The 18,130-nt window shown below is 41.4% G+C and overlaps 1 protein-coding gene across 2 annotated transcripts in view; it reads right to left on the reverse strand.

The window, feature by feature from the left end:
- Positions 1-18,130, reverse strand: part of gnao1a (guanine nucleotide binding protein (G protein), alpha activating activity polypeptide O, a) — a 302,144-nt gene that overhangs the window by 19,027 nt on the left and 264,987 nt on the right. The window contains exons 6-7 of one of the 2 annotated variants that reach the window (XM_072279400.1): positions 12,625-12,754; positions 2,616-2,769 (exon numbers count right to left, since the gene is read on the reverse strand). In XM_072279400.1, the coding sequence (XP_072135501.1) occupies positions 2,616-2,769; positions 12,625-12,754 (284 nt within the window). The remainder of the gene's footprint in view (positions 1-2,615; positions 2,770-12,624; positions 12,755-18,130) is intronic. The other variant, XM_072279401.1, reaches the window with a different exon arrangement.

Genomic DNA, 18,130 nt, shown 5'->3' on the forward strand with positions numbered 1-18,130 from the left:
TTGATGAATAATCTTCAAGCTGAAACAGAAACTCTGTTTCTCCTTGCACAGAGAGTGCCCACCTGCTGAGCCCTTTCAGCATTTTCTGTTCATTTCCAGCATCTGCAGCTTTCTGATTTTAATTTACAGGCTGTAAAGCACTGAGTGAGAAAGCTATCAACACATTTTTCCTCTATTTTTTCCTGCTTCTTTGAAAACTGGTCGATTATTTTTTTTCCCCAGGTGACAGAGACGATGTCTGAAACCAAAAGCACCAGTAGCATTTCTGCAGAGGGAATGATTCATCCAATCACCTGGGTGTATCAACATGGACAGTGACTGAGAATGGGTCTAGTTCCGATACTCCTCACCTACACGAGGGGTAATTTGTTGTGGCCAAACAACCGACAAGTCTAATGGATGTGGGAAGAAACTGGAGCCCATATACTGTCGTTGCACTAATAACACTGAACAACAAAGTTTTGCTTCCTGAATACTTTTGCGTGGATTTTGGAATGCTGATCATGAAAATCAGCATGAAATTTTCCTATCATGCACCATTAAAATATTACCTATATTTGTTATTTCAATTCATAATTTAAGTCAATTAGAATGTTGCCAATAACATAAGCTGAAAAGTTTTCCATCTTGTCCAGGCATGCCTGGGGATGCTTAGGCAGGGCGGATGTCACACGGCAGGACAGATTTCAGAAAGGCTATAAAAGCATCACACGCACATTGTTGTATGCATTGCATGTACACGTACAGTACATCGGTTTGCAATCACATTGATGTGCATGCTCTATGCTCATAGCATATTGTGTGTACTCATTATAATAAACTAATTGTATTTTCAGGAGTATTTGTGATAGAAAAGTGTTTCACCAATGAGGCAGCAGCCACGATACTTTCTGTTATATTTCTGGCAAGTATATGCTTAAATCTCAACGATGGAGCATGACTTCTCTTATTAAGAAAGCCTATGAGCTCTACTCTGTGTGTAACATTGGCAACCAAGACAAAGCCTGGGCTCCTCACATCAGTTGCGCAACGTGCATTGTTGATCTTAGAACTTTGCTGTCCCAATGACATGGCAAGAGCAGAAGGATCATGTGATAGACTGCTGCTTCTGTCTGGCCAGTGTGTCTGGTTTCTCTGCTAAAAACAAGAAATCCATTGAATACCCCAACCCCCCTTCAGCCATGAGACCTGTGCCACTTGACTATAGTTTTCCAGTCCTGAAGCTACCACAGACATGGAGTCTGGAGGAGGCAGGTGAAAATGCCGTGATGCATGAGCCAGGAATAGATTCTGAACCATTTAGGTTGAGTGAGTCTCATCTGATAACTCAATCTGAGATAAATGACCTGGCCACAGACTTGGGTTTGTCAAAGGTAAAAGCAGAACTACTGGGCTCAAGACTGCAAGGATGGAATCTGCTGTAAGCAGGCTACTAGAAATGCAGCTCGAATACACCAAGTACTGTTGCCTAATTTGCCAATGGGACCACTTTGCTAAAGACCCTCATTACATTAGCAAGGATTGGCCACTCTATAAGCAGTTGGCAGAAAAGAATAAGCCACTTGTAAACCCAACAAAAATATTTTTACCTCCTCTTCATATAAAACTGGGGCTTATGAAAAATCTTGTGAAAGTGATGAACAAGGAAGGTGAAGAATTTCAACATTTGAGACAGATGCTTCCCAGGATAACTGCTGTCAAGATTAAGGAGGATATTTTTGTTCATCCACAAGTCAAACAGGTCATCAAAGACTGGCAATTTGAAGAATTTCTAGTAGGACCGGAGAAAATCGCATGGAAGGCATTCAACGATGTTGTTGAAAGATTTCCTGGCAACTAAAGAAAACCAAACTGCGCGCATCTGATTGACAAAATGCTTCAAGCACACAAAACCATGAAGTCAACGTATCACAAAAGATTCATTTTCTGCATTCCCGTGTAGACTTCTTCCTGCAAATCTTCATGCTGTCAGTGACAAGCATGGTGAAAGGTTTCACCAGAATGTTGTGGTCATGGAGAAGCAGTATCAGGGCAACTGGAATCCATCAGTGCTGGCTGATTATTGTTGGACACCTAAGCATGAAGCCTCAGACAGTGAGCACAAACGAAAATGATCAACAAAACATATTTAGCTTAGTTGAACTATTGCAAAGCATAAGCACTATTATGCAATTAAACACATGATATTCAATAAAAGTTAATTTCTTCTTTCTCCAAATTCCTATGTGAAATTATGTTTGTATTCAGCTTCAAGTGTTCTATCATGACCATAAAAGGTTTCTCAGGAAGCAACAACTTTCAAAAAAATTTGCTATCCAGTGTAACAAGCTAACTCCACATAGACAGAACCACTGATCAGGAGCTGTGAGGGAGCTGCACTACCCGGTGCTCTACACTGCCCTGAACACTGGTTATTTTAGACACCTCACACTTGGTCAAATGCCAACAACATTTGGCTCATTTTTTGAACATGGAGATTATGACATGTTTTCCTGCCATCATTGAAAGAACATAAATTCAATTGAAATAACTTCAAACAAATTAGCTAAGAATTTTAATTAATTATGTACTGCTCTCTGCTCCACCTCTTAGAGATATGGCTGTGAATTTGTTACCTGTGTATTCCGGGAAGCAGATAGTTAATGGAGATTTCTTAATTTTTTCCTCAAATATGTCCTTCTTGTTGAGAAAAAGGATGATTGAAGTGTCTGTAAACCATTTGTTGTTACAAATACTGTCGAATAACTTCAATGACTCATGCATGCGATTCTGCAATAGAAAGAATCACCTATGGTTATACCAAATGCTTGGAGCGAAACACAACATCTCTATCTTGGCAGCTCAGCAAAGTTATAATTGTACTATTTACATATTAAATGCAGGTTAATTACAGTAGGTCAAAGCTACTTTGAAATTTTACAATACAATGTTATACCTGCTCCTTTTTTACTTCATTTAATTATAAATGGTATAATTCATGCACCATGCATGTACTGGGGAACTACAGCCAAAGGCTTGCTGCTTTGCTCTATCTCTAGGTTCAGAATCCATGCAGAAACTTGCAACCAGAGTGCAGCGGCATACATTAACTGGACACATTAACCCAGGATGTCAAGAGATCCTCGAATTAATTCAGACTTGAAAACAGCCAGTGGTGAACCTCTTCCCGACCTCTGAGACTTTGTCGTCGTAAAGATTTAAATGTTGGTTACGATGAGCCAGAGAGAAGGAAATAAAGATTTTTATGAGGTGACTCTGACTGCCACATCAGCTCACAAAGACTATTGCCAGAATGTAAATTACTGATTTAAAAAAAACATATGATTTATAAGCAAAAAAGCAAAATAAATGACCAATTTTAGTGAAGGTCTGCAAGCTTTCCATTCAGGACAAAGTGGGGGAAAGAGTTCCCACTGAAATCCAGGTCAGAGGTCACACTGCTGCTTTCAATTCTTGGTCAAGAGAAGTTTCATACCTGCCAACTTGGTTTGGTCTCTCAAAATCTCATTATTAGCATTTTGTTTGCAACAGTCAGCCGGAGATGGGACGGTGTCAAGAGGCTGAAGCGTGGGGCTGGAACTGCCGGGCCACCTCATTTCACCCAGGACGTGATCCCAGAGAGCAGACAGAAAGGAGGACGAAGCACACCCAGAGTCATGGGATGGTCACAGGGCACACGGACAGCTCACTGAAAAGTCTCAGTGCAATCCAAAACAATACAGCGCGCCCCACAGGTGAATCAAGTGCAATTTAGGCAGAAGCTATTGAATGTTTATACAAGTTCGATGGTTTGATTACATATTACTCACCGATGAACATAATGATTCCACAGTGTTTACTTCACTGTGTTGACGTGCTGTGGTCATTGCACACGGTGCAAAAATCCATTTTGCACTTGTACCTACTTGTCATTGTACCCATCAACACATTCCCTTTAAGGGAGATGAAGCCGAAATCCCCTGCTACAGCCCCCACCCATCTCACATCCAATTGAATTGAAAATTCAGAAGAGGTAGGATTTGAAGGACACATAGTTGCAGAAATGATCATATGAATTCTTTTCTCCAGGCCCAAGCTGAGAGTGCGAATACAAACAATCAGTGTCATAGACAAAGATAAACTTTGTCTGAACATACCCCACCCCATCATTAGCAACGCTGAAACTTCACCGGTAGGAATTATATATTGCAGGAATATACTACAATCACACTGTTCTGATGAAGGATCTCTACTCTGTAGTGTTTATCTGTTAGCGCGCTCTATATTCATGTTGTGATCCCAATTAGAGACGTGCTGCATGTTGGTTTTGTGGCAATTTAACATTCAGTTCAATATGTAAATCGTTTTAGGAACAATTTCTTCTCCTCTGCCATCAGCTTTCTGAACAGGCAATGAACCAACCCCTGAACACAAACTCATTATTTTGCCTTTCTTAATTTATATACTGTATATGTGTGTGTGTGTGTGTGTGTGTGTGTATTCTTTAACTTCAAATATATATATTTCTTATTGTCATTTATAAATAAAAAAAAGACTACTGCTGCCGCAAAACAACAAATTTCACAATTTATGTCACTGATATTGAACTTGATTCTGACTCTGATTCTGCTTAAGGGGGCTATTTTGCAAATGAATACTACCCCTCTGGATGTAGTCTGGCTGCACCTTGATGCATTATGAAGTCAGTACATCAAATCTTTTCAAATACTGTCAGATCCATCTATACTTACATTTCAAATTTTGTTGCAAACCAACCCATCCATCAAAGTAACACATTGTTTCTATTAAAGACATTGTTACACCTGTTCAATGCCCAGGTATAATAAGCTTTTGGATTTCTGTCCATCAGAACTTGCGTGAATGTGAAATTGGGGGAAATGCCTCCTCCTTGCTATTCAATAGAAATGTCCTAGATGATCAAGTTGCTCTATGTAGAAGGTAGAGAGATCAATAGGCCACATCCCGCTGGACACAGACCACTACTCAGGGCTTTACTGGCCATTGTCTCCACAACTGTACTTAATTGGGACTGATCCACTGGCGGAATATCGCTGGGCCTCTGGATCCTGGAGGTGGTTGGAGAGGTCCCATTGTGAGAAGGGTCTCAGGAGACAGGTACACTGCTGAGTGCCTGCCCCAGAACACCCCAGACAGAAGGTAAAGCTGTGCTCGACTTTGTCTTCCGTCAAAGTCGTCAGGGAATTTAACAGTTTCTAAATGTCTCTGACAATCAGCAACATTTATAAACTATAAAAATGTATGTAAATAATATAAAAATAGGTTTATTAATATACAAACAGTCAAATAAATAAACGTCATTGAGGACATCTTCAAGAAAGCAACACCATCAGGAAAGTGGCATCCATCATAAAGACCCTCACCATCTGGAATGTAATGTTCTGTAACTCCAAAACATAAAAACTAATTGGAAGAAAAACAAGGGAATCAAGGAATGCAAGTCTTAGTTAGTTTTTTTTAACTTTAAGTGAGGCATGCACCATCACATGGTGGTGTGATGATGTATGCCATTTACGTACTTTTATATATAACCTGCAATGCATTACATAAACAACAAAGAATGCTGAATCAAACAATAGTTTACAATATTACTCAAATACTAATGAAATAACCAATACACAACACTCCTTCCTTCTTAGGTATCAACTGCAATTCAATATAGAGTGCATCTCAACTTATATGAGTATACTATATAATACAAGTACTATATAGACATCCACAGCATAGTAAATTGCAAATTGACCCATTCAGGTCCGCAGATTTAATTGCTCCAGAGGCTTTTTTACTCTTGTGGGATAGCATCTTTCCTGACAAAGAGGATCACTCTGCTTGGCAGGTGGGACCAATGGCTGTGAAACCATCTCAGGTATTGAGGCCTCGTCTGTGGTGGTTGTAGGAGATTCCTGTGGGATTGCAGGAACTGGTTCTGACAGCTCTAGGTAGCTATCTGGGCTTTTCTCTCTCTGGATCTACTTCTCTCCCGATCCTGGCTTCTTTCTCTCTATATATCCTGCTCTTTTCCTTTCTCATGTTCTTTCTTTCTTTCACACCTTTGTCTTTCTTACTCATGTTTTTCTCTCCTTTTCAACTTCTCTTTCTTTTTCTTTTGCTTTTTCTTCTTTCTAGGGTGTGCATCTTGATCTTGAGAAGATGCATTTAGTCCACAGGAATATTCTCTTATTAATCCTTCTATTGCTCCCTTTATGATCTGATCTGTCCTCTTGGTTTCCTCATACACAATACCATGCATACCCCCTACATCGTCCACTTGAAGTTCATGCAGTGACCCTAATGCACACAGAGTAGATTCTGGATCTTTATATTCACAAAACCCAAATGCTTGCAACTTTCCAGAAGCTCCTTGAACTCTCTTCCAGCTTAAAACCACGCCACATTTTCCAAGTAACTGCCTGATTAACATGTTAGAAGTTTTCTCAAATATGGTAAATATGTTGCCTACAAAAACATTTGTTGTCGGACCATTAATTTTGTCACTTTCACGATTCCTCTTAGCAGCATGGTCCTTCCTTGGACTAATATGCCTTCCAACCAGAGGCACAGAAGTTGGTACCAACACCTGCTTGCCCTCTGTTGGGCAACGGTTGATGGTGTACAGTATGGAGACAGCTGCGGCATCATCCAGTATCTTTCTTAATTCACTTTCAGTTGACTCTATTGTAGAGGATGTGCCATGTAAATGGTGGATAGATCTCCAGTCAAGTGTAGTTGTCTCAGCCACTCATGTCCCCACAGTGCTGGCCCTCCTGTTTTACCACACACAAGTTCAATGTGGCTTGTTGGTTGCTGTATTTCACTGTTACAAATGACATTCTGACACAAGTTATCTTTTTTCCAGTATAACTTCTTAGTTAGATATCTGTGGGCTTCAGTTTAGTATCTTTGAAATGCTGCTCAATCTCATTTAGTAGGATGACTGAAACAGCTAAGCTAGTGTCTAATTCCATTTTAATTAATTTGCCATTCACTTCTGTTGTAAGCAATATTGCTTGTCTGTTGTTAGTTTTTAGATGGTAAATCTCAAGGCTACCCGCTCCTGTGTCACTCTCATCATTATCATATCTTTCACCAACACATGCAGATTAGTGCTCTTTCTGAAACTGCAACTTGACTTTTTAGCTTTTTCTCTTCCCTGTGCATTCCACTTATTTTTGTCTGCCTGACATGCTCTTTGTATGTGTCCTACCTTGTTGCAGTTTCTGCAAGTTTCACTTTTAAACCTGCATTGTTCTGATGCACGTGAGCCCCTGCCACAACAGCACAATTTGTTTGGCTGGGCCAGTTTATGTTTAGATACTGCAGTTTTCTTCATGTTCACTTTCATTCCTGACTGCAACTCAATTTCGTCTCCATTTCGTGTTTCCATTGCTATAGCTATTTCAACTGCACTTTTAAATGTGAGATTTACTGCAGCTAGGAGCCATTTTGAATGCTTTCTTGTGAGATTCCACAAAATAAATGATCTCTATGTGCATCATTAAGCCTATTACTGAACTGACAATGCTCTGACAACTTCTTCAATTCAGCCACATATACTGAAATGGACTTATCTTCCTTTTGATTCTGCTTATGAAATCTAAAGCATTCTGCAAACAATAATGGTTTTAGCTCTAAATGTTCCTGCATACTTTCATGGTATCGGCAAAACTTAGTTTGGTTCGAGCAGTTAAACTTCAGAACAAACTGTTTGCCTTTAACTTCAATGCACTCAGCAAAACTGGTACTTGTTTTTCATTGGCTCTTCCATTTGCTTTAAAATACTGCTCAATTAGCTCAGTATACATATTCCAGTTATCTCTTGTGCAATCAAACATGTTGATCTTTCCTTTGCAACCAGCTCTTTCTGCTTTTTAAAAAATATTATTATTATCACCCGATGCTCACTGTTAATGAACCCGTGAATTCTTCCATTGTCTGCCTTGTTTTACTCAGTCGTCTTTCCTTTTGTGAAATAAATGTGCATCTCTAAAGAAAAAAAAATGTGCTGCAGTTTAAAAAAAAACTCAACCATTTCTCGCTGTGCTTTTAAAAACTCAAACGTATCACAACGCTTCAACAGGTCTTGGGTTCATTTAAAACTTCTTTGGTGCCACTGTTGCATTTTGTAACTCCAAAACATAAAACTAATTGGAAGAAAAACAAGGGATTCAAGAAAAGTGAGTCTTAGTTTGTTTTTTTTACCTTAAGAGAGGCGTGCATGTGTCGCATGGTGGCGTGATAACGAATGCCATTTATGTACTTTACATATAACCCACAAGGCATTATGTAAATAATGCTTAATCAAGCAACATATTCACAATATTACTGAAATGTTACTTAAATTTTAAATACACAATAGGGGACATACTGTATTTGCATTACTACCATCAGGGCGGAGGTACAGAAGCCTGAAGATCCACACTCAATATTTTAAGAACAGCTTCCTCTCCTCCACCATCAGATTTCTGAATGGTCCATGAATCCATGAACACTACCTCAGTATTCGTCTTTAGAACTATTTATTTATTTTGCAGGTAATAGAATTCAATGTCTTGCACTATATTGCAAAACATTTCATGACACACACAAAATACTGGAGAATCTCAGCAGGTCAGTGGGCACCTGTGAAGAGTAAACATTTTGGATCAAGACTTTTCTTCAGGACTGAAAGGGATCGGGTGGTGGTGGTGGTGGTGGGGTGAGGGGGTAAGATGCCTGAATTAAATAATGAGTTTGGGGAAAATGGCTTGCTGGAAGGTGATAGGTGAAGCTGGGTGGGTGGGAAAGATCAAGGGCTAGAGAAGAAAGAATGACATACTGTATGTCAATGATAAAAAAACTGATTCAGCATCAAATAAAATACACAAAATTACTTGAGGGCTTTTAACTAGATTAAAATAGATTTACAAATAGCTGACATTCACCATGACTGGATGGACATCTCTGAACCTCTGGTTTTGGATCTAAGTTCCAAGGTCATGTGAGCTTTGAATCTTAATAACCTTAAAAAGATCCTCCAGCATCTTGTATGGGTGCTCTGGATTTCCAGCATCTGTAGAATCTCTCGTCCTTAAAAAATATCACTTTATTTCTTTTCTGCAGGCTAAGCATCTCCATTCAAACGAATGAAGCTTCCTATTCTATGCCAAGTGTGAGATGTGAGTGCTGATGCACCCATGTAATATGCTGGAATGCAGTGACATATGTCACTCAGTAAGTCTTGGTAAGTTCAGAACTTTCTTCAGTGCAGAAGGCTGATTCCTGGTGGTTCCCTGCAGAATTCCTGGCTACAGTAAGCACAATTCAGCCCACATCTCCATCTCAATCGCATCATCTAAGATTCAGTCGCAGTCCTCACTGAGAAGCCAGCAGTGGAAAGGTGAGCAGCTTCACGTTTCTGGGTGTCAATATCTATCATGGGCCCAACATATTGACTCAATCATGAAGAAGGCATGGCAGCAGCTCTACTTCAATAGGAGTTTGAGGAGATTTGGTATGGCACCAAAGACTCTTGCAGATCTCTACAGCTGTATGGTGGAGAGCATTCTTACTAGTTGGATCACAATCTAGTATGGAACCTCCACTGCACAGGATCACAAGAGGCTGTAGATTCAGCTCATCCCATCATGGGTTCAACCCTCCCCAACATGAAGGACATCTTCAAAAGGCAATGTCATCATTAAAGACCTTCACCATCTGATCTGGGACATGCCTTCTTTGTGTTACTACCAGCAGAGAGCAAGTGCAAGATACTGGACACCCACAATTTACTATTTAAGAACTGCTGTTCCTAAATAATTCTTTATTCAGGAGCAGTATGTCAAAAGGTCAGCACATCATGGGCCTAAGGGCTTGTACTGTGCTGAGGTCTTCTATGTTCTATGCTCTGCCACCAGATTTCTGCACAGACCAAGAACCCATGAACACGACTTCCTTATTTCTTCTATTTGAACTGTGTACTTATTGTGTAATTTATAGATTTTTATTTTGCGCTGCTCTGCAACGATTTCACAAGATAGTCAGTGATAATAAGCCTGAAAGAACAACCAACCCTATTAATAAGACTTAATGTCCTTCCTCAGATTCTGATCCCTTTGTGAAAAACAAATGAACTCTACTTAACTACCTTCTTTGAATGTTTCCTCCACTTGCACACTATCCTGCAGCAGGGAATAATTGTTACTTGGCAACCGACTTGAACTAAAATATTGCTGGTTTTGCTTCAGCACAGCTATACTTGGTTAATGAAAATCATTGTGATAAATTCCCCAGAATACTATACTCTCAACACGATCCCATCACTTCTATTTTCCCAATAACAGCTGTGTTGAATTAAATACTAATTTTAAGAGTTAGTGAAGGAATATTGTTACCAGTAACTATGGCTTCTGTGGTGACGAGAACCCTTCATCGTTACATAAATTCTTCTGAAAAGCTGCAAGAATCCAAGGATCGCTGAGGCCACCACATTATAGCACCAAGTGATTCCTTCAACTTATCATTGCCAATTAGATTGTCCATTAAGGTGGAAGAGGTTGGAGGACTGTGTATGTGTCTGGGTGGGTGGGAGGGAGGAAGAGGGGGAAGAGGGCTAGTTTTGTGTTGTTGCATGTTTTGTTCTGCTTTGTTGTGCTCTGCATTGTTCTCCCAAGCATTGTGGGCATGCTATGTTGATGCTGGAATGTGTGGCGACACTTGTGGGCTGCCCCCAACACATTCTCGGGTGTGTTGGTTGTTAATGCAAACAACACAATTCACTGTTGTTTCGATGCAAAAGTCTGAATGTTGAATGTTGAATCTTGAAAGTCTGGCCTGAGGTGGTGATTATATTCAGCACATGGGAGAAAAAGACAGGTTCGAGGACCATCTCTCCTCGTGCTCGGGAATGCCAGATGACATGTTGGTGGAGCCAAACAGCTAAGTAACAGTATCAATGGAATCATAGGCTGTTAGTAAGAAAGTTGAAAATTGCTAGATCTCTTGGGCTTGTATCAAAATTCATAGGACAGGTTATGGCAAAATGCAATTGCATCCGGTGTTCTGCAGGGGAAACTCTACAATGCATCAGAATCTCATTGTAGAGTACCATTTGAGGGCAGATCATGTGTCAGGTATCCGGCAGCAGCCGACCTGCTCAGAATAGAACAACATGCCGGTGGGTAACAGCAGTGAACACATCAATACAGACCACCTCCAGCTTTTGATTAATTTTAGATGAAGGGATATTATAAAACATGCTCAGTGAAATGCGCACTTTCACCCAGGAATCAAACTACTAGCAGTGCAATCACTGCAGTCGAGCACGGTGCTCTCCTACTGGTGGCAGATCCAGGATCCACAAGTTCTGACGGGCCTTCAGACTTCACAACCCTGCCCCCTTCACCACATCTTGATCACCGTAAGACTTAACCTGGGATGTCAGACTGGATTTCCTTAACGGAGAAGAGCTGTGTGTTACTTTGTTTAACATGGGGAGGCTGATGCACCACTTCATCTTTGACTGTTCGGGGTCAGTGTCCCGGTGGAATGGAATGCAAGACGACTGGGGACCCCTCACTGCTACAGCCTTCCGCGACCTTCACTGTTGTTGTGATTGTCAGCAGCTCTACCGTCGAGGTCTTGGTAGAAAAACTGCTGTCTGACAGCTCCTTTAACCAGCTCATTGTGCACGAGGCAGAGGAGAGAAATAGTGGTGGTAAGAGGTTGCAGTAGAACAATCCACTTCTCAGTCCTACCTATACACCCCTGCATCAACTGGAATATGTTGCCATAGAAAGCCTGCATATGTATTTAACATAATACAATATTTTTCCAGGAAGACATTTCCTTTTGAATTAGTAAAGGCATGGTTAGATTGGTTAGAGGACAGGACCCTGGAACGGGATTATAAAAGGAGAAAAAGCCATTTAGTTAAATGCTTACACCACTAAGCAAAACTGTTTCTACTTTAAGCTCTGTTTTTGAAATTACTTAATATAAAGTTAATTGTTTTCTTGCCATTTTCATTACATCAAAAATGCTTCAAGAGAAAATACTGGTCTGCAGTATGTCATGAAACAAGTAATTTTTCCTTTGAATGGATAATGAAGAATAACAAGTTTAACCTGGGAAGAGGGTGTGGAAGCTGAGGCAGCACATTCCTGAGTAACGGATAAAAATAAAAACACAAGATGAACCATTATGTCTACTCAGTATCTCACAGACATCAGCAGAGGCAGCAATCCATCTCTCACAGGAATTCACACCACTTTAAAAATAAATGCATACAATGCAAGTTAGAGTTCAATACTTCTGCAAAACAGCTGGTAAACCACTATTTCACCCTCCCTTCTGTTCAGTCTCTCCAACAGAGTCCTCTGATTCTCTATGTGAAAAGGCAGAATTAATTGTCGCTTCACTCCCACAATTTTAATCACATAACAACTGGGGAATATTAGTGCACAGAAGATACACGCACACACACACACGCGCGCGCACACACACACACACACACACACAGTAGTGAAACCATGATTCTGCCCTTCAGCGGGTACTCTGCGCTGCCCGATGGCAATGCACACACGCACCCCATCACCTGCCAGGCTGCCTCGCTTCCCTGGACCTACTCACCGTGGTCTCATCCTCATGAAGCACCTGGTCGTAGCCACTCAGTGCCACGCAGAAGATAATTGCTGTCACATCTTCAAAGCAGTGGATCCACTTCTTTCTTTCTGATCTTTGACCTCCCACATCAAACAGCCTGTGAAACAGCAATTGGGTTATCATTGCCAGATGTACTGAAATAGAGTGAAGGCTGTTCACACAGATCAAGTCATTACACTGAATGAGGTAAAGCTGTAGCAATGCAGAATAAAGTGTAACAGCTACAGAGAAAGTGCAGTGCAGGTAAAAAATAAAGTGCAAGATCATAGACTGTGAGGTCAAGAGTCCAACTTGTCATACTAGGGATGACTTATTAATCTTAGAATTGGGTTCAGTGGCTGACCTCACTTCTAAGAATTTCATAGTTGTAGCCAATTCTTGGGGGAATACCTCCGGTTTGATAGGAACACAGAAAATATATGGATGTGGACGTGGGGGGATCCAAATATGGCCCTATGCAGGAGAAATATGGTTGTAATTTGGAAGGATACAGGATGGCTGAGATAATTACGAAAGGCATATTAAGTGGAAACTAGTGCTGAACGTGTTGACAGAAGAGGGATGGGCGAGGCTTGTGTGAAAACATCAGCCGCTGTACGGCTCAGATGGGTGGGGTGTCCTGTCACTGAACTCTTCATTCTAACTTTATTTCTTTTCACCAAACCAATGTCTCTTCACCAGTTGGAGATTTTAGGAGACTTTTGTTGAGGTCACCACAGAAAACAATGGATACAGCCCCGTCCCATTGCAGGAAAATCCCTCCTCACCACTGAGCACATTTACAAGGAGCACTGCCACTAGAAAGTAGCATTCATCATCCAGGACGCCACCATCCAGGCCAAGCTCTCTTCTCGATGTTGCCACTGGGAAGGAGGTACAGGAACCTTCGTTCCCACCCCTCCAGGTTCGGGAACAGTTATCATCCTCTAACCACCAGGCTCCTGAACCAGAGTGGATAACTTCACTCACCTCAACTCTGAACTGATTTCATAACCCATGGACTCACTAATCTGTGTCCTCAGTTTTATTTATTTACCAGGATTATTATTAGTCTTTTTTCTATTTGCACAGGTTGTCTTCTTTTGTACATTGGTTGTTTGTCAGCCTTTGCATCTGGTTTTCAATTGAGTCTTTGTTCTATTGTGAATGCCTGCAAGAAAATGAATCTCAGAGCAGTATGTACTTTGAACTCTGAGTTCTTACTGAGTAGAAGGCCGAGGTGGAGGCTGGTGCTCTTGTGTTTCACTGCGTGAGGAGCACGTACAGCACAAGGAAAGGTGGCAGAATAGTTTTTTTCGGAATATTTTGCTCCAGTGGGGAAATACAAGGGAGAAAATTAGTATCCTGGAAGCTAGTGGCATATTTACCAGAAGGATGAGGCAGATAGAGCAGCTATGAACTGTATATTCAGAGTGGTAAAGTGTCACAATGGAAGTTAACACAAGCCAGAACATGACTGCGAGACCTCTGGGCAACTGGATCGTCACAATGCACCGCACTCCAACCCGGATACTGAGAAAACAATTCACAAGCTACTGTACATTGGGCTTTCTCTTCCTTCCTACGTGTAATCCACAAAGGCGGAAGTCCTTTCCACACTTGAATAATGCAAGAAAATAACCCTGAGGTAAACTGAAGGATGCACCACACAGCCATTCATCAGAATCTATCCTGAAATAACGGTACACAGGAGTAAATATCACCATCCCAGTTCAATAGCACTGTGCACTGTGGGCCAGCTACAATGCCAAAGACAGTGTTATCCAGTTACAAGCTTGTGAGTATTAATCAGAAGACCAGAATGGGTTTTGCATGTGCTTCAAGAACTGTGCACTAACTACAAGTTGATGAGCAGGTGACAGCCACAAGTTTAGGCTGCTTAAAAAAGGTGTTGAGTATTAGTTCTGAGGGACATTGCTTGTACTGGCTGGTTACTTGATTTTATTTATTGTTTATTTATTTTATTTGTTGTTTTATAGCATTGAGTATGAGAGTTGCAAACTGAAAGATATTTCAATTTTTCAATTTTCAATTTTAGGAGAGGGTAGGTTCAGATTTGAAGGAACTAGAAGAAGCAGAGAAAACTACATTCTGTGTCTGGGCACATAATGTCTAGTTTTTAATAATCTATTAGAGCCGTGTTACAAACTGAGTTGGTAAATATGCTGAACTGGTTTGTGCAAATTAAATTTACTTTTTATATCGGGAAAAAATGTAGTTTTGTTTTAAAATGTAAATATTGATATTTTATATTAAATCATGGGCAATGCTTTAAAAGGTTAACTAAAATTCTGCAGTCTGACTGCGCCTGCAGAGGCTAATTAACAAAAATCTCTCTCCCATGAGTGGTATCATCTGCAACGTGCAGGTACCCAAACCGTCACTCAGAAAATGACGCAATCATTTCTTAAAATAAATCACTTAATGAAATGGAAAGTCTTCTGAGCTGCAAAGATAACCCTGGGGAATGAAAAACAGCCTGAAACACCAGGCCTTGTGTGAGGCCTTCCACCTCCAGAGAACAGTTGACTGGTCCGACACCTCCACTGTCCTGGGTGTACACCTGTTCAGTCTCTGAGTGAACTGGTTCTGTACAGAGCACTGTGAGATGCAATAAGGTACTGGTTTGAGCTCAAATCCCTCCATTATAAGCAATAATCCAGTTTAAAACATGAAGCAGAGGCAGATATTTAAGGAACTATAGCAGACATCCCACCCTGCAAAAACTCATTTCAGGGAGGAAGCAGCATCAATTTGCGGGAGACTCCCGGAACTTCCGGGAGAGGTGGGATGTCTGCAATAGAGTAGCTCCTTAGCAGCTAGCCAGCTAGTTTAAATAACATTAGTTATGCTAATGAACAAATGACATCTGTTAAACTCACCTCAACATGTCTTTTACAGTCTTAACCCACCATGGGAAATAGAAAAGTCATTGTCGCAAACAGTGCAGCGAGCAACACTGTCATTATTTTGACCCCTATTAGGCAGGGGTACACTTTAGTGTAGTCTGGGGTGACGTACGTTTCATATTTTCTTTTTTTGGAATGCTCTTGCTCTTGCTCTTGCTTTCTCTCTCTCTCTCTCTCTCTTTTTCTCTCTCGCATGTGTGCTCTCTCACTCGTGCTTGCTTTCTTGCTCTTGCTGTCTCTCGCACGCGCGCTTTCTTTCTCGCTCTTGCTCTCGCTCTCTCTCTCACTCTCTCGCGCTTGCTTTCCTGCTCTTGCTCTCGCTCTCTCACTCTCTCTCTCTCTCTCGCTCTCTCGTGTTTGCTTTCTCGCTCTCGCTCTCTCACTCTCTCTCATGCTTGCTTTCTCGCTCTTGCTCTTGCTCTCTCTCTCACTCTTTCTCTCGCTCTCTCGCACTTGCTTTCTTGCTCTCGCTCTCGCGCGCTCTCTCACTCGCGCTCGCTGTCTCGCGCTTGCTCTCTTGCTCTTTCTCACGCGTTCTCTCGCGCTCGCTCTCAAAAAAATCAATTTCCGGGACATTGTATATAATTTACGGGCATCAGGGAGCCACCATTAATATGCGGGGGACTCCTGGAACTTCTGGGAGAGGTGGGATGTCTGCTACAGTATTCCATACTTGTCAGTGAAGCAAATAAAGACTTTTGGAGAAGGGTAATTCAAGCCAAGAGAGTTGTGGTTGATAAAAAATTAAAAGAAAAGGCATACAATGTTTCAGACATTAGTGCAAAACAGAGATTTGGAAAAATTAGAAAATACAGATGCTGAGAATAGGAGGATAAACACAGACTAATGAGATCCAGTGGGAAAAATGAGAAAAGTAATAATTTCCATAAGTATGGAAAAAGGGAGAGAATTGTTAAGACAACCGCTGGCCTCAGTGATGGAGACTTGTGAATTAATAATGTGAAGAAAATGGCAGAGACTTTGAACAAACGGTTTCATGGTAAAGGACAATATTAGCACCCAGTAAGAGTGGCTGATGTTGAGACATAAAAGGAGGGTTCAGGTTAAACCAATGCCACTTATGGGAGAAACAATTATTTGTGGAGTGAAGGCTGACAAGTCTGTTGGGCCCGATGATTTGCATCTTGGGCTGACAAAAGGAAGGGGCTGCGGGTAAAGGGGCTACATTGTGTGCGAGCTTCCAACATTCTCCGGATCCAGGAAAGGTCTCAGAGGATTTAAAATAAAAACACAAATGTAATCTCCTCATTCAAGGAATGACAGAGTCAGAAAGCTGGATATTATAGGACAGTCTGTCTAACGTCTGTCATTGGGAAATCTATTATGTTGAAAGGTACTTAGAAAATCTTAGCATGAACAAGCAAAGTCAAATTGGTTTTAAGAAAGGAAAATAATGCTTATTGGATTTATTAGAGTTCTTTGAGGATGTAATGAGCATGCTGGATAAAACCAGCAGCAAATATGCCATTTTGGATGCCCAGAAGACATTCTGCAAGGTGTGACATAAAGTCATCACGCAAGGTTAACCGATAGAAAACAAAGAGTTGCTGCAACTAGTGGGGTGCTAGAGTGTCATTGCTGGAGCATTAACTATCTACAATCGCTGTAAGTAATGGAAGTGACAGCACTGACTGCACTGCAGCCCAATGTGCTGATAGTAAATACAAGGACATCCCTTTAGAACAGAGATAAGGAGAAATTTCTTTAACCAGAGGGTGCTGAATCTGTGGAATTCCTTGCCCCAGACAGCTGTGCAGGCCATGACTTTGGATATATTTAAAGTGTAGGTTGATAGGTTCTTGATTAAAAGAGTGTCAAAGGTTACGGGGAGAAGGCAGGAGAACGGGGTTGAGGGGGATGATAAATCAGCCGTAATCGAATGGCAGAGATTGATGGGCCAAATGGCCTAATTCTGCTCCTATGTCTTATGGTCTTATGGTCCAGGTAGGTAGGGTAGGAAAATAAGTTCAAGGGGTGTGTCCATTCCCGGGTATTCCTGGAAAGAGAGCGCACCTGGAAAGGTGTCACACAGGCCAGTGTACGGTATATCCTGGACATGGTGGTTGTGTTTTTATTTGAGAACCATGTAAGTAGTGTGTTAAAAGTCACGGAAGTAGGGCCGGCTGGTGGCGCAATGACATCAGCACCGGACCCGGGAGCGGAGGTTCCCGGGTTCGAAACCAGTCGGGTCCTCTCCCTGAGTACGCTTCCCATCCGTGCTGGGTTGAGTGTCGAGATCACAACTCGACCTTGTAAAAATAAAGGGAAAAATACTGCGAAAATGTCTGTGTGAGGAGTGGCGCACCACACAGTCTCTCTCTCTCACTCTGCGCCTTCTAAAGCCACGAAAAAGACATCATCACGGATGCACACACGCACACGCACAGACGTGCATGCACGCACATGCACAGACTCGCACGCACGCAGCCACACGCAAAATAAAAGTCATGGAAGTAAACCTCTTAAAAATGAAGTTGAGAGGAGGATTGAAATGGTTTGCTATGGGAATATAGATAGGTTAACTGAGGCCTGCAGATGGAGGA

Source organism: Mobula birostris, chromosome 15 (genome assembly GCF_030028105.1).
Source record: "Mobula birostris isolate sMobBir1 chromosome 15, sMobBir1.hap1, whole genome shotgun sequence".
NCBI classification, from domain to species: Eukaryota; Metazoa; Chordata; class Chondrichthyes; order Myliobatiformes; family Myliobatidae; genus Mobula; species Mobula birostris.